This window comes from Anoplopoma fimbria, chromosome 14 (genome assembly GCF_027596085.1).
Source record: "Anoplopoma fimbria isolate UVic2021 breed Golden Eagle Sablefish chromosome 14, Afim_UVic_2022, whole genome shotgun sequence".
Lineage (NCBI taxonomy): Eukaryota > Metazoa > Chordata > Actinopteri > Perciformes > Anoplopomatidae > Anoplopoma > Anoplopoma fimbria.
Window position 1 is genome coordinate 6,158,376 of NC_072462.1, and position 20,526 is coordinate 6,178,901.

Genomic DNA, 20,526 nt, shown 5'->3' on the forward strand with positions numbered 1-20,526 from the left:
TAAAACAGTAGGTTGGAATAATGTTATGCAAATGTTATGGCATGGTTATTATTTTACGCATAAGTATCCTATCACACCGACGCATGAACCAAAAGAATCTGCACAGCTATTTCCTTACACACGAAATATGCAAATTGCATTGTTATAGCCTATCTAATGTAATCCATATTTAACATTATATTTACCTTACGCCATACACATACAAGGCAATTAAACGTTAATACTTTCACCCAAAAGATGACATCCTACGCAGCCATTCTCCGTCCATTGTTGACGTACCTCCACTGATTATTATTTTTTAATTTTTTATCAACAATAACAACAACAACAACAAAGGCTGATATGATTAAGATATGAACTAACATCAGATGGCAAAGGGTCGTGAGTGACGCCAGCTTTAATCCGGTGTGTTTACCGTTTCATTGCCTTTGCGGTCTCGGTGTCTTGACGCACCTTCCTCTCCCTCACGCACCCCATTTTCCTGCGCCACTCTCTGACGTCATCACCACGTCTCCCACTGCAGCACAGTGATGTGTGTGTTTCTGTGTGTGTGTGTGTGTGTGTGTGTGTGTGTGTGTGTGTGTGTGTGTGTGTGTGTGTGTGTGTGTGTGTGTGTGTGTGTGTGTGGGATAAATGGAACACAGTATAAATACTCAGAACACAGTATAAATACTCAGAACACAGTATAAATACACAGAACACAGTATAAATACACAGACCACGGTATAAATACTCAGAACACGGTATAAATACTCAGAACACAGTATAAATACACAGAACACAGTATAAATACACAGACCACGGTATACTTGTGTCCTCCTGAACTTGTGAAACGTCATCTAGCGCGGCCCAAGTACTGTTCCAATACACAAGTTCGCATTCAGCCAAGTACGGTCCAGATACCCGGATGTGTCCTCGCTCCGCCCATTATATCGGGGATGCATCGGAGGAGACTTGTGTGGACTTTGGACAGCCAAGTATCCCAGAATGCATTTCACCAGCAAACAAGAGACGACAGTGGCGGAGACGGCTCACAACTGTCAGTTATAACTGTCTAAATATGTTGTTGTGTAACGGAATTTAGTTTTTTAAGCGAGAATGTAGTTGTTAAGACTTAAAATATGCGGTCAATTTATCAAGATAGAGCCTGTTTGAAAAAAGCACCGACGTTTGTCGGAGATATGAGAGGACCAGAGAGGAGACCGGGCGGTGGTGCTCATGTAGCCCGCTGACAGCAGCCTGATCTCGGCTAGGCCTCTCCAGATGTGCCGCTGGCTCCGGTGTCTCTGTGGTTGTGGTTGCAGATGTAACACAAAACATATACATATTAATATTTTTATATTTTCTAAATGAAAACGAAAAAAGGCAGGGTTGTGTTTTATATCATATTTCGTTTTATTGTCAATATATATGACTGAAGATAACCGGAGTAGGCGGGACCGACGAGCTGAGTTGGTGACGTCGTGACGTTGGTGACGTCATCAAGTTCGCTGCTGTTCCAATTGCCAAAATGAAAATGACCGTACTGCGTTACACTGGCCAGTGTAAATACTCAGTGCAGTTTGTTAAACAGGTAACAGGCTGCAGAGATAAATACATTTATACCTGGCAGTGATGATTACTTTGTCCTGATGATTACTTTGTGTCGTTATTAATATTAGTAAATGATTACTTTGTGTCGTTATTAATATTAGTTTGTAAAATCAAAAGTTTCTCCAGCTGTTAAAGCCGAGACAGCTGATCCAGAAAACAGACGTCGCTTCACGGACGTCTCATGTTTTATATCCAAGTGATGAACTTTTTGATAAATGGACAATTTGCACAATTGAAAAATATAAAAAACACAACATTGATAAATGATATTACAGTGCAGGAAGAGGCATAAAGCCCACTGGGCTTATTTGAAGCCTCCACCAATATATAATATTTTTAAAAAATCACAATACAATACCGAATACAAAAAGAAAGTACATATGGTATGAAATACTGTTGAAAAAGCATTTTTACAAGATATGATTTATAATAACAATACATTATAAACAACAAGAAAACAAAGAGTTTTGACCAACATTTAAAAAAACTGAAAAAAGGCAGCGCTGTTTATAATTGTAAACAAGCAGCAAAAATATGAAGTGCAGTAACCCATTGTGAGTTTAAAACAAGACACCAAACTCCATTTGTCACATCAGCCTTCCAAGAAATCTGGTGGGTCTCTCTTTAACCCCCCCCCCCCCCCAAGTGTCCTTTCCCGTCTTGCCTCATGTTCCTCTCGGGACCCCAGAACACATATGTGGTGTCTTCTGATTGCTGGAAATAGTAGCTCTCATTTTTAACCAACAAGGGAACACTTGTGTGAGAGACCACCCGGACACTGGTGCGGATTCCTACGTCTTTCTCAAACCCCTGCGTGGGTGCATTGTTCATCCGGATCACGCATCCGACTTTGTCTATCTCTTCTCCAACGCCGGCTCCGAGCATCTGGCCTGGATGGTGTTGAAAGCACTGGAGAAGTCAAAGAACATGACTCTCACAGTGCTTCCCAGCTTCTCCAGGTGAGAGAGGGCCTTGTGCGTCAGGTAGATGATGGAGTCCTCCACCCCGATGTGTGGCAGATAGGCAAACTGTAGTGGGTCCAGGAAAGCTGTAAGCTGGGTCCTCAGGTGCCGCAGAACCAGTCTCTCCAGGGTCTTCATGACGTGTGATGTCAGGGCCACAGGTCTGTAGTCATTAAGACCGCTAGGACGACTCTTCTTCGGCACCGGGACAATGCAGGACGTCTTCCAGATTGTGGGCACCTTCTTCAACCTCAGGGAGAGATTGAAGAGGTGCCTGAGAGGAGCTGCCCGCTGTCCAGCACACACTTTCAGCAACCTAGGGCTGATGTCATCAGGTCCACTGGCTTTGCTTATAGTTTCATACAAAGTCAAGCTCACACACATGCAGACTGTCAGCATATTTATTTATTCATGTTGACACCCATCTGCAGTGACCAGTGGTCAAGTTTACATTCAAGTTGGTACTTTGCACCGTTCACAACATAAATCTATGGTTACCAAAAAGTCATTAATAATGGGTTTAAAATCAAACAATTCCGGTTTGAAATGTAAATTACAGTGAAATACTTTGACACAGTAGTTTGCTCAGTAGTGCAAATAATATCACAGTCTTTGGAATATGTAACAAAATAAGCATTATGCGACTGAAAAAAGGCAGCGCTGTTTATAATTGTAAACAAGCAGCAAAAATATGAAGCGCAGTAACCCATTGTGAGTTTAAAACAAGACACCAAACTCCATTTGTCACATCAGCCTTCCAAGAAATCTGGTGGGTCTCTCTTTACCCCCCCCTCAAACACAATATACACACTAACCACAAAGAACTGCTCGTATTCTCCCATCATGCTCGTTGTTTTTAATACCGTGTTTGTTAGCCACTGATCAGCATTAAAGCAATGGGCTTTATATCAGAGGACTGTTGTCTGTCGACTTCTCTGCAGTTATATTTTAATACTGTCTTCTCTGTGGTTGGTATACATGCCGTTACATTTACATAACGCTCCATCACCACATTCACCTACAAACTGGATGATCTTGTTTTGAGTTAAATGGCGCTCAGCTCCCAATGCAAATATCTGGACACTGTTCACATTAACATAAAATGTTTTGATGGAGTTAGATGCTTACTAATACTACTACTACTTCTACTTTAAGCATTACAACACTTTAACTGGATGCAGTCAGGAAAAGTAAACTGACACGATTACTCAATCAATCAGTTGATTGATAGACAATTAATCAGCAACTTTTTGGGTAATAGATTAATTGTTTCAGTCATTCTTTATACAAAAATGGAAAATAAATAAATAAATAAATCGGGATCCAGCTTGTTCAATACGATTAATTGCAGTTTTTTTAGTCTATTAAGACTGTAAAATGTATGACCATTTGTCCAAAAACCAAAGTTAAACAAAACAAGTAATTTAAATACATCAAATTCACTTCTGGGACACTGCAATGGGATTTTTTTTTAACTACTTTCTGACAATTTGTAGAACAAATAATAAAATGACTAATTCAGAAAATAAATGCCAGTAAGTATTCATTAGTTGCAGCCTTAAACAAAGGTGCATATTGTAGTTGCAGGCCGGATTGCAGCATCAAATTGTTATTGATTACATGTTTTATTGTGCAAAAAAAAGGACCGAAAGTCAAGGCACGGGTAAAAAGACATAAAAAAAATTGTAAGCTTTGGTATAAACTGGTTTGAGTGACTGGTTTAGTGGCTTAATGCTTTATCAGTATTCATACTGATATACGGTTATACATAACAGTAAGTGTTCAGTCATACTGACAGTGGTAGTTTACCAACTGTTACCAGCTGAATTCTGCTTTTCTCTATTTAAAATATCTGGAAATCTTCAGCAAAGAAGACTAGAAGCCAGAAAAAAAAAGTAATACCACTGAACATTCAAGGAACACCTTCTGGGTTTGAACATCTCCGTCTTTAGAGGCTCCAAGAAGGGTGTTTAAAATCTATCTTTTGCCGTGTCGCCCATCTGGCATATATGGCTTTCTCAGTGATGAAGCGATGACCCCCACGATTTGTGTTCTCGTGGAACCTGTACATCCTGCACTCATCGATTCGGTTCTTCTCGTAGTAGTGGTAAGGAACGATGCTGTGATTGACGCGACTGACAGAGTGGGGGAAAGTACCAGAGTTAGGTAACGGTTATTAACGATGCTTTAAAAGAAGATGGAGCTAGAGTTAAATGTGTCATTATGTAAAAGTCTCACCTGCAGTAGTTATCATCGATCATTCCATAAACACGGATGCTGTCACACATGTCTATAGCCAGAATCATTGTGAAGAATCCAGTACTGAGGAATGCTCCCGTCTTCATTCTGAGTAAGAGACAGCACACATTTGTTCTTTAAAGGCATATTTAAAACTCCAACATGACCAAAATAAAAGCCTAAGACTGGTTCCAGTCATTAACTGCACAATACCTCATTAGTTTGTATTTACTTTAGTAATAATAATTTAGTATGATCTTTATAAATTAAAGTTTTTTAAATATCTAAAATGTGTTTATAAGAATATTTTGTTCCATGGATTTATTTTGTTAATTCTGCTTTTATATTAATGCATTAGTATTATTAATAATAATAAAAACAGTCATAGGGGAAATGTGCACTTCTAATAATTTAAGTACATTTAAGTATACTTTTAACTAAGTAACATTTTCAATGCAGGACTTTTACTTGTGTTTTCACAGTAGGGTAATAGTACTTTTACTTAATTCTTCCTCCACAACTGCCTCTACCTTTAGTTTAATAAAATACATGGAAAACAAATGCATCACTCATGGCTTTCATTTATTGGACTGGGACACTCAAACTCACACTATACCTGTTTTTTCCAGTCTCATTCTGAAACACACCATCACAGTACTGGATCTTCTCTTTGGTCACAGCGTAGATTCTGACTTTTGGGTACTTCTCTGCAATTTTCCGGAGAGAATTAAAGATGTGTCCTTTCCCGTCTTGCCTCATGTTCCTCTCGGGACCCCAGAACACATATGTGGTGTCTTCTGATTGCTGGAAATAGTAGCTCTCATTTTTAACCAACAAGGGAACACTTGTGTGAGAGACCACCCGGACACTGGTGCGGTTTCCTACGTCTTTCTCAAACCCCTGCGTGGGTGCATTGTTCATCCGGATCACGCATCCGACTTTGTCTATCTCTTCTCCAACGCCGGCTCCGAGCATCTGGCCTGAGCTGGAGACCAAGGCACACTGGCTGCAGTGCATGTACAGGAACTGTTGAGAAAGAGGGCGGAATAAGAACGGTGTTTTATGTTTCATACATACAAGGAATTATAACTCAGTAGTTAAGTTGCCAGAATTACATATGTATTGATGTAAATATGTTTTGTTTGACCGTGTTACTTTTTCTTTTATTGTAGATCAAAAATTCCACCAAAAGAAATGTTTACATCTGATTTAAGTGACAATGTTGAATTTGTGGTTGTTTTGTGTCTGTTTTCTAGTTGTTCGTTGTCACCTTTTAGTCTTTTTGTGTCTCCTTGAATTTGTTTTATGTTTCTTTGTGGTCATTTTGAGTCTCTTCCTGGTTTCTTTGAGGGAGATTTTGTGGGTGAAGGCCAGGAGGGGCCCTGATACTTTGGGCCCCTGGGTTCTCAGTGTATCTAGCAACAATACAACAGTTGGATTATATACAGGTGATGGTGTAATGTGAAAGCTTTTGTTGTGTGATTCGATGTGACTATTCTGGAATGAGGAAAGTCTTCTCAAAACTTAATTTACTTTAAACAAAAAGTCAAAAACAAAAGATCATTACTGGAAAATCCTTCTGACAAAGAACTTTAACAATTATAAATAAAATTAAAAGAAATTGCTAATGTCTTTAATAACTCATTAATGGCAATATGCCCAACATTAGTTCAGTTTTTTCATTTTGGAGCATATTTTACATTTCTTTGCCTTAAGGTGTCGATTTCCTTCTATAATTATCAATTAAAAAAAAGAGGATTCATTGATTATGTTCAACCCTGACCAATATATTGTTGGTGAACACAGCAAGCCAACTTATTCTGGACAAGACAGGAAAGTAAAACATGTTTTTCATGTTTTAAAATCTGACGGATCCAAGATGATTTTCATGTGCATCATTAACTAATGAGCTATGACCTCTGGAAGCTGTATTTTGTGTAGCACTGGCCGTACCTCTCTGTCTTTCACCTGGTCCATCCTGCCGGGGCTGATCCTCATGTAGCCCCGGAGCCCGTTGCCCTGCAGAACCGGCGACGGACCGTTCCGTGTGATCACATGTCCAAACCAAAACAACAGAGGGAGGCTCAGGCTGACCAGGCAGAGCCATTGAAACATCTGGAATGGTCGGAGAAAAAAATGTAGTGTTTATGTGGTTATGTACTGTACATCCATCTATTATTAATCAGATTAACAATAAACTGGATTGGACACACAACACTGATGCCCTCTACAGGAAAGGACAGAGCAGGCTGTTCTTCCTGAGGAGGCTGAGGTCGTTCAGTGTGTGCAATAAACTGCTCCAGGCATTCTACCAGTCTGTGGTAGCCATCGCCCTCTTCTTCTACCAGTCTGTGGTAGCATTCTACCAGTCTGTGGTAGCCAGCGCCCTCTTCTTCTACCAGTCTGTGGGCCACCCTCTTCTTCTAGCCAGCCCCTCTTCTTCTACCAGTCTGTGGTAGCCAGCGCCCTCTTCTTCTACCAGTCTGTGGTAGCCAGCACCCTCTTCTTCTACCAGTCTGTGGTAGCCAGCGCCCTCTTCTTCTACCAGTCTGTGGTAGCCAGCGCCCTCTTCTTCTACCAGTCTGTGGTAGCCAGCGCCCTCTTCTTCTACCAGTCTGTGGTAGCCAGCGCCCTCTTCTTCTACCAGTCTGTGGTAGCCAGCGCCCTCTTCTTCTACCAGTCTGTGGTAGCCAGTCTGTGGTAGCCAGCGCCCTCTTCTTCTACCAGTCTGTGGTAGCCAGCGCCCTCTTCTTCGCTGTGGTGTGCTGGGGTGGTGGCATCAGGACTGGAGATGCCAACAAACTCAACAAAGTTGAGACAACAAAGCCACCGGCTGCTTCACCCCCGGTGTGTGAAGGAGAGGTACCGCAGGTCTTTCCTTCCTGCCAACCAACTTTGCACAACCAACTCTGCTCCCAGTAGATCACATGACACTAAAAAAAACCTCCGCAATACTAATAACACTGTGCAATACAATAGTTATAATAGTTTCTGTCTGTATATATAATATTTCAGTTACTGTGGATTCTTTACTGTTTTTTTTTTTGATTACTCATTTGCTTATTTATAATACTTATTTTTGATCATGTCTCCTGTTTGCACTATCCTCTATGCTGCTGTAATCCTGTACATTTCCCCGCTGCGGGACTAATAAAGGATTATCTTATTTTAACAAGCTGGTGAGGAAAGCTGGAGCTGGACAGTCTGGAGGAGTCAGTGGGTGAGAGGAGGATGAAGGCCAAACGCAGATTCATTTGTGCCCACTGCCATCAGACTGTATAACAACAGACCACAGCCCCCCCCCCTTGTGGATATACTGTACATTTTTATTTTTATTTTCATTGTATAATGTTTTATTTATTATCTGTTTCTATGTACTTGAGCTGCTGCAACACCCGAATTTCCCCCATGGGGATCAATAAAGGAATATAATTATTATTATTATTATTATTATGATATTATATTCCTTTATTGATCCCCATGGGGGAAATTCAAGTGTTGCAGCAGCTCAACTACACAGACACCGACAATAAATACACATACTATACAACTACACAGACACAGACAATAAATACATACAACTATACAACTAAATACACAGACAATAAATACACATACTATACAACTACACAGACAATAAATACACATACTATACAACTACACAGACAATAAATACACATACTATACAACTACACAGACACAGACAATAAATACACATACTATACAACTACACAGACACAGACAATAAATACACATACTATACAACAAAATAAAGATAGAAAGTGATGAGTGATGATGAGTGCACAATAAACATTGCATTAAATAACAGGCTCGTACCTGGTATTTCATATCAGGACCCATGGGAACGCCCTGGTCCAGCAAGCCCGACGACACTCATTTCTCCAGCCGTACTGAGACAAGCTTAGCCCTGGAGGAGTCATATTCATGATGATTCATATTAACAGATATGAATGGCTGCCTTTCCTTTTCGGTTTAACCTCCATCGCCTTGCAGACAGTTCTGTTATTCTACTGGATCGACTTAATTAACTCTTATCTGATATCCGTCCAGCTGTTTACTGTTATCTGCATCGTCGTGTTGATAAAGTACTGCTAGGCCTCCTAATCAACCAACACGTGTTTCTCTATCAAGGCAGTGGTTTCCAATTCGCCTTTTCAAAATAAAAGCTTCATCTGAATGATATGAACACATGCAACACAAAAATACAGTGAAAGGCAAATATATATACATGTTTTAGAAAAACGTGGCCTTAAATAATAGCGTACAGTTGACCTGGGAACTACTGCGTAAGATAAATATGTCAACGCAACTTTTCTAAGCCTTTATGTGATTGTCTACTTTTATTCTGAAGGCATAGGCCAAAATCGGAAACAGTCCAGTACAGTTCTTTCACTACGGCAACTTTGCGATGCCGCCTTCAGGTGCCACTCGTAAATTCAAGATAGTGGTTAGAGCGTCTTTACTTGCTCATAAAACATTACCATAACAAAGAAAAGCATAGACAAAAAGTACTAATATTAGCTAAATACTGCTAATTGTAATTTTATGAACCACAAGAACCATTCTGACAGTTTTTACATTCCGGTTTTTGATTGTGAGGAAAGACTTTGATCTAAAACCTGACTTTTCTTTTTTTTTCTCTCAACTTCCATCCGATTGGTCAAGAAAAAAATACCAAATCGCCGAACTCCTCTTTTCATTGGCTGCACGGCCACGTCAGTATCCCTACGTCACTAAAGCCCCGCCTCCGAGGAAAAAAAAGCTAGTGTGCGGCTTTCATTGACTGTGACACAGGAATGCCCTTCCCTGGCGCCCTGGATGCCCACGGTATGTACCTAGGTGACTGATTATGTTATTAGTTATACCGCTGGTTAGCCGTACACAGAGCCTCTGAGGTGTGAGGTCAAAGCCCCACAGCCGGTGTCTCCTTGACCGGAGGATGCTGTGCTGTCAAGTGACAGATGAGGCTGAGCTAGGCTAGCTCAGTGGGCTAGCTAACGTTAGCATGCTCGCCTGTGTGGTGCTCTTGCCTGGTTGCTAGTGCTGATTGTGAACATGCATTATTAACATTCACACTTTTTGTTGTAAAATCAATAAAAAAATAAGTGTTATCAGCTGTCTGCCTAGCTTGCCATTCAGTTACAGTCAAATCTCTTTCAGCTAGCATTCTCTCCATTATCAATAATGTGGTCTGTGTGACTGGAAAAATAGTGTTTATAAAGTTAATTGTATTTGTCAGTGTTGCCTTAAAGTGTGGAATCCACACCTGCTTTTTGTCATGTACAGTATGTGTGTTGCAGGGCTGGTGAACTGGCTGCATATCAGACAGTGCACATAGATAAGTAACTGGCAGAATGTCAAGTTTCTCTGCTGCTTAACAGTTCATGTGAGTTTAATTTCCCCAGCTTAATCAATGGACCTTTGCAAGTGGATTTTCTCTGTCTGTGTCTAGAGAATTTTTGTCGTGGAGCCGACAGCACTGTTGCAGCGATACAATAACGATGTGATGTCACATCTTTATCTTTACAAAGCCTGTGCAATGTAATGTGGCTTTTCCAGGAGGAGGCTGCCATGCTCAGATCATTTCCTGAAACCCATGTCTTATTTATTACAGGGTAATAAATCTACAATCAGACATTGGACAAGCGTGGAGTACAAGCTCGGGAGTGGATGACGATAGACGGTTCATCAGCAAGCCCTGAGCTGGCTGATCTCAGAGCAGAGACGACACCTTGTACAGGGGGAACTTGAAGGCATTTCGATTTCTGAGATGTCATTCAAACAAGCAGGCGGGATGTCCATGGCCCAGGCTTTGGCCATGACTGTTGCAGAGATACCAGTGTTTCTGTATTCCACATTTGGGCAGGTAAACCGCTTTGCAATCAGTTAAAGTTTTGCATATCTAAACGCGTGTTCAGTAAAAGCAAATGTAACGATGGATAAGTTAATGTTTAGTAGATCCCTTTATGTTGACAGCTAACATTTGCCTCTCCTGCTTTCAGTCCATATTTTCTCAGCTGAAGCTCACCCCAAGTTTGAAGAAGGTGCTGTTTGCCACAGCACTGGGCAGTGTCGCCCTGGCTCTCACCGCTCATCAGCTGAAAAGGCGGGGGAGAAAAAGGAAGCAGGTGACACAAGGGAAGGAGGGCCAGAAGACAGTGGGAATACCTGAGGCGCTGATGAAGACGGGAAGACCCTCGTCATTTAAGAGAGGTGTGCATGACTCAAACGCTTGGAGGAGAAGTTCCAATGATGCCTTTTCCTTTGTATCATCTTTTGAGAAATATGCTTACAAGAGCATGTTTTTCTCTCCACAGGCCCGTTTACTGGACGACAGATGATGAGTCCCAGCACTCGGAGCAATGACACTATGAGTGGAATTTCTTCCCTGGGTCCCAGTAAACACTCAAGTTCCTCACACAGCCTGGCATCTGTTAGTTTTATAATTTTACAATTAATTCAATGTAATTTTGGCTACCAATTTATTTTATTTTTTTTATTCAACATTCCCTAATGTGTCATTGTGTGTTTGTGTTTCTGGCAAAGACACGGGTCCCAAACTCTCCAAATCAGTCAGCCAACCCATCCACCCCCTGGGAGGCAGAGCCCGTGGTGGAAGAGTCGGGGGCATTAGAGGACGCCAATGCAGAGAATCTCTATATGATGGGTAGGTATTTACTATTACTCCTGCTTTTATATAAAGGTAATACACCGGCTGTATTTACAATGTTTGGTAGCCATGGTTATGATATGACCTTTCTCACATTGTGTGAAGTCAGTATTCATTTTCTGCTGACAAAATCCAGGCTATTGTCAGGTAGTGTTGGACTCTTGGACCCAGGGTGCTGCTGTTTTGTATTTGGATTATCCTGCATGAACTCTTTACATTTGGCTCTCTGGTCCCCATTTTAGAACTGTAGAGACTCAGTCCACTTAATACTGCATTTAGCAATATATTTGATAAAGTAGGTAATCCCCCCCCAGTGCTGGACACCTGTAAGAAATAACACCAAACTCTGCATCTTGTTGCCGCCTGCAGTCACTCTTAGCTCAAAGTTTTGATTTTCCAGTTCACAACAGTTTGGTTTTGTGACGTCTTATCGCTCTTTTCCTCCCAGGGATGGAGCTCTTTGAGGAAGCTCTACGAAAGTGGGAACAGGCCCTGAATATTCGCCATCCCCCCCACTCGACCTCCAGCAACAACAGCCTCGCTCTGCAGGGGGCAGCGTGTGGGGACTCTCCAACGGTAACTATCAAACAATAATAACCAACCACTGCATGATATTCTTGTACATGGTTGGATTACTTTCCACTTAAGTACAGTAGAGTTGGGATTTCGCCTTCTGTACATTATTATTATATTCCTTTATTGATCCCCATGGGGGAAATTCGGGTGTTGCAGCAGCTCAACTACATAGAAACAGATAATAAATACACATATTATACAATAAAATAAAAATAGAATTAAAAATAAGAATAAAGGTATGTTGTTGGTGACACAGCACCAATGCAGTACAAGTGAAAGAAATAAAATCTATCTGTGACTACATTTTTTTATTATTTACTAATAAACTAACTTTGCACCTGTTTTTTTTGCTTTTTTATGCTTCAATAAAGGTCGAAAGCCGCAATAAAGGGTTTGCTGAGAAGTTGGAGACACTACTGCACAGGGCGTACCACCTACAAGAGGACTTTGGCAGCAGCATCCCAACAGACAGCGTGCTGGCAGATTTCGGTAAGATAAATGTTGAGCTTATGTATGACCTTTTAAAAGACGAGAGGAATGATATAAATCAAGAAGAACAAAATTACAGTACCGACTCAAGTTTGAGATATAACGAGCTGCCAAAAATCCATTATTGATGAATGATTGATACAGTCCTGGTGTGCATCAGTAGTAATACAGTTTCGGATTTTAAAAAGGGGGTTCACACATTCAATTTTTCTGTTAAGTGAGTGTGTTTTGGTTCTTGTCCTGTCAGTCAGAGTTTGTGGTGTTCCTTTGGCAGAGAGTGAAGGAACTCTTATCTTGCCTCAAGTGGAGAGTTTCCACAGACTGAGAGACGATGACTCGAATACTGTCACCTCTGACGAGTCCTTCTTCTCGGCTGCAGAGGTTAGTTCCTTTCCTCTGCTCTCCAAAGACTGAATGAAACTAGAATAAACATAAGCCCCTATGGCTCCCTACTATTTGTATCAAATACACATACTAGTACACCTTCTATCTTCTGTTTTTCTATGTAAAACAACTTATGTGGACTGTGCACTGAGCTGTGTGTTTTTTGCCTTTGCAGCTGTTTGACGCCATGTCTTTAGAAGACCTCTACCAGCCACTTAAACCAGCAGCTCTCTATGAAGAAGCCTTGTCTATGGTCCGGGAGGGCAAAGTGTCCTATAGGTCTCTAAGGTAACTGTGAAGTGTACCATCTGTACCTACATATTTAAAGCTATACTAATCAATATTTTTTTACTAACAGTGTATTCAATTATTATTTGTAATGTCAAAGGAGTCGTTTATAGTAACAAACCCTGGATCCCCAATGAACCTCAGCTCATTGGAGCCATTAGTGTCTTTCAGGATATTGTTTTGGTTTTGGTTTACCCCTCACTGCTATTATCAGCTTAATTCCCAGAGTTGTAGGCACTGTTTTAAACAAATAAGTCTACTGGATCTGTAAGTAGATCACCATATCTTCTTCATGTGACGATAAAATGTTAATGTTTCATGAAGCTTCATACCTATCTCTCTCTCTCTCTCTCTCTCTCTTTTTACCAGGACTGAATTACTTGAATGTTTTGGTGACCAAGACTTCCTGGCCAAGCTTCAATGTGTGAGACAAGCATTCCAGGTCAGTTCCAGCTCCTAAGACTTACCCATGTTGCATACTAGATCAACTAGCTCATCGTTGAATTGTAGCGCGTCTCACCCGTCACACAGGAACACGTTTCACTGGCTTCTGTTAAAAAATGACCTGTAGTGGGAACACAGCATTAGCAGCCTTGTAGTTCCTGTTCTCAGTGACTTCTCTTCTCTCTCTTTTTGCTGGAATCCTCATCTCTGGTCTCACACAGTGTATGTAATGACACCCTAGTAGAAACCTTGAGGCATACTGAAGCAAGCCTGAGTTTGTAATATGCTGTCTGTGTGCCGGTGTTGTCTTAGCACCCACAGGCAGGTTGACTCAGGTTTCTTTGTTTAAGTGACATCCAGACAAAAGCAGCAACAAGGTCATGTATAGAAACGGCAGCTTCACTAAGGAGAGCTGGCTGTAGTCGTGACTTACACTTTGATTTTTAGCTTTGTTCTTCAGTCTCAGGTAACCATCTGTTCTAGCATTGAAATGGGATCCAGTGGTTTATATGGCATGCACGGACAATCGCACAGCTGGAAGTGAAGCGAGCATTCATATCTGCTGTGCTTTGTTGTGTAGCTCTTAAAGTATATTTCATTTAGGTCCATAAGAATGAGCATACTTTGCATTGAATTGATCAATCCCTCCCTGCTCCACCCGAGGAAGATGAATCACTTTTTAACTGTGGAGCTTAATGAGGTTTTGAACATAATTGTTATATAAATTACTCTAGAAAATAAACCTTTTTTATAGAGTTTTTTTTTTTCTTTTTCAGATCCTGTTGTTGGATGAAACTCATCGCACATTTTTCATGGAGACGGGGAAGCAAATGATTACAGGGTTAATGGTGAAGGCAAATAAGGTAAACATTGTTCATTTGGATCATAACTTATTAACTCAAACTTTTATGGATAAACGTGGCAAGCTTCTGCTTCTGTGGACATGTTCTGCACAGCTGAAACCAATTAGTTCCTGTGTTATTACTTTTTTTTGCTTTAACGCAGAGTCCCAAAGCCTTCCTGGAGAGCTACGAGGACATGCTGCTTTACACCAAGAGAGAAGAAACGTGGCCCGTCACACAGATGGAGCTGGAGGGCCGGGGGGTGAGTGATCCTGTCGTTCATCTCATGTGTCGGGTCACATTCCACTTTTTCTACGCCAACAACATTGTTCTACCTGCAAAGCATGCGTTTTGCTTGGTTTATTCATGGGAACATGCTTGGGCACAAGGTCTGTCAAGTTCATGTAAACCGGCTAACCTGTATTCAACTTTAACTGAAAAGCAGTCGGGTCACTCTGTACTTTACTCCATGTTAAGATCATTTAGAGTCATGCTGTCGGTGGTTGTGTAACTGGCAAATAATCCGTCTTTAATGAAGTGGCACATTTATTTACAGTCCGATGCTTTGCCTCACAGAGGAAATACAAATACTATGCATTCAATTATTTTATTATTATTATAATAATAAAATAAGGTTTTCCTCAGAAGTTAAAGGTACAAAGTTGTGTGAATCCTCAAGGTATAATGAATGTTCTCAATACATTATTTTTCTAATAAACCATTGGTAGAGCCCATTTTTGGGAGAAATTGAAACCAACATTATTTACATGCTATGCATCTATGTTTGCTTGCCAGTGGTCTTCTTTATTTTAGTATTTGTAAGTTTTCTTTTACACACATTAATAAATAAAGAGAAGCAGTGCAACAGATAGATGCATATATTGATTCTAACTACTGCTTATTGTATACATAAGAGATAAGATAATCCTTTATTAGTCCCGCAGCGGGGAAATGTACAGGATTACAGCAGCATAGAGTATAGATGATACATGTCAACTGTGTATATATAGTATGACTGTTTTTAGAGAAAACGTAAACCCTTTCGTATGGGATACAATTAACTTTTGGGCTTCTCGTGTCATGACCTCTGCAGGTGGTGTGTATGAACTTTTTCGACATCGTTTTGGACTTCATCCTGATGGACTCCTTTGAAGACCTGGAGAACCCTCCCTCCTCTGTGGTAGCTGTGTTGAGGAACCGCTGGCTCTCTGACAGCTTTAAAGAGACGGTAATTTATACACACACACACAATTTACACACACACACACACACACACACACACACACACACACAGCAATTCCTTGATTATTCAACCGATATGTTGGTAACAAATGAATCTAATAACAGAGGTTTCTTCTCTGTTAGGCTCTGGCAACTGCTTGCTGGTCTGTCCTAAAAGCGAAAAGGCGACTTCTTATGGTGAGTTTGGGCTAATTTAAAGACTGAGAACTATGTATTGCATCATGAGTCTTTGATTTTGATAGCTGTGTTCCTCTTGCTACTCTCCATAGGTCCCTGATGGTTTTATCTCCCACTTCTATGCCATATCAGAACATGTGAGCCCAGTTTTAGCTTTTGGGTTTTTGGGACCGAGGCAGCACCTAAGTGAAGTGTGCACCATTTTCAAGGTGAGAGCAAACACAACTAAGACGCTGTGAGCTAAGCACACATTTGGAAAGGCAATTACTGTTACTGGTTACAACAAAAACCTTATACATGAAGTTCAGTTTACTCGTCAAGAGGAGGAATATACAGGCTCCAAAACAGTCGTATGGAGGAGCTTTCCAAAGTCTGAGAAAACAATCATTATGAAGTCATCAGGGTTATCGCTGGAGACTTCAAGAACAAAGCCACTGTTCCAAACTAGTTTTTTTTCAGCTTCAGTTTATTAACAACTCCCCAGCTTTATAAAAAGATGCATTGTTGGCACATTTTGTTAGACTCCATGCTCCCAGTTAGTAACAGAGTCAATATTAACCTCAAGTCAAAGCTTCTTTTCAGCTTTTTGAATTAAGCTAAATGTTAAAAAAAAATCTAATTAAGTGATTCATCGAATTAGTTTTTGGTATGAGAGTGATGACGTCTTGATAAAGTGCCCAGCTTAATATGATCTTTTTTTCTTTAACGAGTTAGACTAACAATGTTAAGTATAGGTTATTCATTTCTCTCCTCTCCTCTGCAGCAACAAATCCTGCAGTACCTGAAGGATATGTTTGATCACGACAAGGTCCGCTTCACCTCGGCTCAGTGCCTCGCTGAGGACATCCTGAACCTTTCCCACCGCCGGAGTGAGATTTTACTGGGTTATCTGGGAATCAGTAGCCTTCTAGAGCTCAATGGGGCCCCACCGAGAGACACAGAGGGCCCTTCAGGGCCCGAATAGGACTACTATGGCCACTGAGGGCTTCTGACTTGTGAGGACTTGCCTCTGCCTTGTTTGGTGACAAGGAAACTTCCTGAACACACGTGATTACAGCGCTCCCAACACAGGAAGACCAGGCCTTCTACACTATTACTCCACATGGATCAAGTCTCTCAGAGAACCAATCTGTTGCATTGCAACCTTCCATTCATCTGACTTGTGGAATATCATAGTCTCCATTATTCAGTGAAAAGAAATGGTGTGAGAAATGTGCGTTTGTATGTTTTATATTAAAGAGGGGGAAGGATATTTGTGAAAACCATAATAATTCCTTGCAGGCTTGACAAGCTGTAGACTCGAAGGATTTAATGAATTTGTCTCCTCCTTAATCTGAAGAAGTATTGATTTAATCCAGTTTGGTTTAATTGGGCAACCTTAGATGTCAAATATCCAAGAGACTGTGTTAAATGCAAAAAGACATCATGTAAAATTAGAAAATTGTGTTAACATGTTACTCGTATTGAAGTTTAACTGCCCAAAGTGTTATTTCAACCCACCGCTGTCTTCTCTTGGTAAGATGCAAGATTGACGTTCTCTTTCGTCTCAGTGATCCCTCAGATTTTCTCTGGCAATAGATGACATAGATATTATTAATTTTAAGTGCCACAGAGGGTACGAAAGAAACTTCCCACTACCAATAACGCAGTGTTACTTAAAACAGTAACACCTGTGCTTTTCCTTCTGTGACCTGTCAAAATATATGCTGTGATTTCACAAAGTGCACACTGTCATCTAATTTAGAGACTCAAAAAAAAAAAGAATCCCTTATAACTGTCTAGATACCCACATGGATATTTCCCATCTCTATATGCACATTTTAAAATTGACCCAACGCTTAAATCAAACCGTGCCAATTACTAGTCTTAGTGAGGATATTACTGTTTTGTGTCATGAAGACCTGTGATGAAGAACTGGGCATTGTACAGTCAGACTGTAACCCACATAAGTGCACTGATAACCTGACTTCTCTTTGTTTTCTGTTGTTGGAGAACTTATTGGAGCATAAATATGACTAAGATGCCAAGTTAAACTAAGTTTACTTTACTGCTGATCCCAACATTGATAGAACTGTAAAAGCAGATGTGTGTTATGCAGACTGTAGTTTGTTTGTTTGTTGAAAAAACTGTCAAATACTAAATTATCTTAATGAAATATCACAAAAAGATTATTTATTTTAACAGCAGTAGAAGCACAGTATGTATGATTATGGTTGCCTGTGTGATTGAGGAAAAGAGAAGACATTTCTGTCAAATCATTTTTGGGGGTCACTCAATAGTTTTATCATACAAATTAGCAGCTCCTTGTTTTTCATAATTAGTGTGTGTTTTGTGGTCTTGATAATCAAAATCCTGCTCTTTTTGCAGCACGTCTCTGAAATTCAGGAATGTTACAGAAATGTTACATGTCTCAATACAATACCGTTGTGTTCAGAGTCAGCATTGTGGGATTATTTCTGTTTCTGTCCAGCATTTACATCCGACTGTAAATAGAGCTTTAACGGTACAAAAAGGATTTAGAGTCTTTTGTTTTGCAAATGTGCAGCTTTGGGTTTTTAAGCATTTTGCACTTTATCAGAAAAGCAGAAAGATACAGGAATGTCCAGCAACCCTTTTTCTATAACCAGTTTGAGAGAAATATAATGAATGAATTATTGCATCATAGAACTGACATAGTATTGATAACGTAGAGCATACATGCTGTACAGTATGGAAAATATCTTTCCCAGAAAAATTATTTTATGGAAATAATTTATTCTAGTTATTTTCCAAAGTTTTTTGTTTTAGTCTCCATGTTTGAAATGTTCAAATTCTCCAATTTTAACTTTTGATTGCTTGTCCTGTCCAATCCATTCTCCCAAGTTTTAGTCATGCTAATGTAGACCATCAAATATATTTGCAAGAGTATGAAAGAGGTAAATGCAATTAAGGAAAAATGCTAATGTTAAGTCTTGTGTTTGTGTAATGGTCTGCTTTTTCTCTGTCCTGAGAGTAGATGATCAGAGATTAACCCCTCTGCATGTTAACAGTCTAGATTCACTGAAATGCATCAATCAGTGTGTCTTTGCAACTTTTAGATCTAGGCTGTAATCATTGTTAGTTTTGAAATCCAATTCAGAAATAAGCTAAAGAAGCAAACTCATAACAACTTGAATGTCAAAAATCAGGAATGGACTCTGAGCGTATAATACTGAGCGTATATTCTATAGATTATAGAGTTTTATGAGGATTTTGGATGCCAAAATGTAGAGAGAACAATTTTTTTTCACTGCTGTACATTACAAGTGTCCTATCCATGCCTTTTGTCTTTTCTATTGTTAAATTACAATGCCAGCACAAACTGTAAATCAATTTTAATTCTCCATATTAAATGTTATTTTTTGTTATTAAACTATGTTTATTATGCCTTTTCCGCACTGATGACGGCTCATTTTATTTTATGTCTCGCCAGGAATCAAACTTTCCTAAAAGACAAGATTGTTTTGTTAGTGTGATAGAGAGGTTTACTTTTTAAGAATGACTTAGAAGCACTTGCTTAATTAAAAAGAGCAGAAAGTATAAATAAGTGAGAGAAATGGATTGCCTTTCGACAGCTAAATTGTTCCTGTAAACATCAGAAGTCAGTAGTGGGAGATTGTCCACTATGTGGCAAAAACACTGCAGTGTATAATGCACAATTTACTCAAAGAGATCCCTATACTATTATGATTAAAACAATGTTATTCTGAGTATTGACAAAAATAGTGAAGGTACAAATCATGAAGAAGTCATGTCAAATAAAGTGTGACATTTGATGCAGGACTCTCATTAATTATTGTGCTTCTTAACCCCATTTAGACCTTGACAAAGTAATAAGGGTCAGTTTGAGTGATATACAAGAGAAAGCTCTGGAGTGATTCAACATTAGGCCAGTGGAGGGTGCACAACTCATATTGTAAGTCTGCAGAACAAGTTTTATAAAAACTTCTAATGCTTTCTTCTCACAGTGAGCCATGTTTAGTCTGTGGAAATGTCTACTTGTTTGTATTTCTCTTCAATTAAATAAATGTACCTCTGCCCTCAAAACACAACCAGGGGACATAATCAATGTATCTCATTTTAAAGCATCACTGCTTTGCCAAAAACTTAAGAATTACATATATATCAGAGTCAGCATTAAAGAAGTTGAAGGCCTTGAAACATGCATAATATCTCAAAATGTTGAATCCTATCCTACTTTTCATTTCCTTCTACATTTTGGATACTGTACACAATGAAACAAAGGTTACACGCATATTAGTTTGGGCTTCCTCTATACATTTTCTTGACAGTTGGAGATCCTCTGTCTGTTTATAAAGTGTACACTTTTTTGCTGTTTACTTTGTTTGTTCTGTTTTGTCAGTCTGTGTGCGCCTCTTATTCGTGGATGAATTTATGTGAGTTGGAGAAAGCCTGAGTTTGTCCGCTGAGTTTAAGGGTGAGTATTTAATATCTATCTTCTACTGGGAGATCAGAAATGTCAACATGTAGGTCTAACCTTCTAATTCTATGAGATACTGGCTTGTTTTAGGATTTTGACCATTGCACAATATTAGTTTTTGTGTGTTTTTTCCCTGTGGGA

The 20,526-nt window shown here is 39.8% G+C and overlaps 3 protein-coding genes across 8 annotated transcripts in view; 1 reads left to right on the plus strand and 2 right to left on the minus strand.

The window, feature by feature from the left end:
- Window positions 1-893, minus strand: part of st6galnac6 (ST6 (alpha-N-acetyl-neuraminyl-2,3-beta-galactosyl-1,3)-N-acetylgalactosaminide alpha-2,6-sialyltransferase 6) — a 6,824-nt gene extending 5,931 nt beyond the window's left edge. Inside the window, exons 1-2 of one of the 4 annotated variants that reach the window (XM_054612410.1) lie at window positions 800-893; window positions 416-517 (exon numbers count right to left, since the gene is read on the minus strand). The gene's annotated coding sequence lies outside the window, so the exon portion shown is untranslated. Of the gene's footprint in view, window positions 1-363; window positions 543-799 lie in introns of those variants that run through there. The other 3 variants (XM_054612412.1, XM_054612411.1, XM_054612413.1) reach the window with 3 other exon arrangements.
- Window positions 894-2,545: 1,652 nt separating this feature from the next.
- st6galnac4 (ST6 (alpha-N-acetyl-neuraminyl-2,3-beta-galactosyl-1,3)-N-acetylgalactosaminide alpha-2,6-sialyltransferase 4) lies at window positions 2,546-8,909 on the minus strand. 2 transcript variants are annotated; one of them, XM_054612414.1, is made up of 5 exons: window positions 8,631-8,909; window positions 6,747-6,908; window positions 5,410-5,819; window positions 4,794-4,901; window positions 2,546-4,690 (listed from the first exon to the last, which is right to left on the minus strand). In XM_054612414.1, the coding sequence occupies exons 1-5, from the start codon at window positions 8,652-8,654 to the stop codon at window positions 4,504-4,506; spliced, it is 891 nt and encodes a 296-aa protein (XP_054468389.1). In that variant the 5' UTR covers window positions 8,655-8,909; the 3' UTR covers window positions 2,546-4,503. The 2 variants fall into 2 exon arrangements, with proteins under 2 accessions (XP_054468389.1, XP_054468390.1); XM_054612415.1 differs by lacking the exon at window positions 8,631-8,909 and adding an exon at window positions 6,064-6,208 and having other exon boundaries at window positions 6,747-6,824.
- A 698-nt stretch (window positions 8,910-9,607) lies between these two features.
- miga2 (mitoguardin 2) lies at window positions 9,608-19,335 on the plus strand. 2 transcript variants are annotated; one of them, XM_054612416.1, is made up of 16 exons: window positions 9,608-9,641; window positions 10,429-10,680; window positions 10,817-11,027; window positions 11,132-11,247; window positions 11,361-11,481; window positions 11,933-12,060; window positions 12,432-12,549; window positions 12,797-12,930; window positions 13,109-13,221; window positions 13,591-13,663; window positions 14,442-14,528; window positions 14,671-14,769; window positions 15,601-15,735; window positions 15,873-15,926; window positions 16,019-16,135; window positions 16,690-19,335. In XM_054612416.1, the coding sequence occupies exons 2-16, from the start codon at window positions 10,585-10,587 to the stop codon at window positions 16,888-16,890; spliced, it is 1,803 nt and encodes a 600-aa protein (XP_054468391.1). In that variant the 5' UTR covers window positions 9,608-9,641; window positions 10,429-10,584; the 3' UTR covers window positions 16,891-19,335. The 2 variants fall into 2 exon arrangements, with proteins under 2 accessions (XP_054468391.1, XP_054468392.1); XM_054612417.1 differs by having other exon boundaries at window positions 12,824-12,930.
- Window positions 19,336-20,526: the final 1,191 nt, after the last annotated feature.

Excerpts from the sequence above, each read along its gene's own strand:
- st6galnac4 (XM_054612414.1), bottom strand. The coding sequence starts at position 8,654 with ATGGGTCCTGATATGAAATACCAG. Across the intron at positions 4,902-5,409 it reads AATGAGACTGGAAAAAACAG|AATGAAGACGGGAGCATTCC; the intron begins GTATAGTGTGAG and ends TCTCTTACTCAG. Across the intron at positions 4,691-4,793 it reads ATCGATGATAACTACTGCAG|TCGCGTCAATCACAGCATCG; the intron begins GTGAGACTTTTA and ends CCACTCTGTCAG.
- miga2 (XM_054612416.1), top strand. The coding sequence starts at position 10,585 with ATGTCATTCAAACAAGCAGGCGGGATGTCCATGGCCCAGGCTTTGGCC. Across the intron at positions 12,061-12,431 it reads CGTGTGGGGACTCTCCAACG|GTCGAAAGCCGCAATAAAGG; the intron begins GTAACTATCAAA and ends GCTTCAATAAAG. Across the intron at positions 13,222-13,590 it reads GTGTCCTATAGGTCTCTAAG|GACTGAATTACTTGAATGTT; the intron begins GTAACTGTGAAG and ends TCTTTTTACCAG.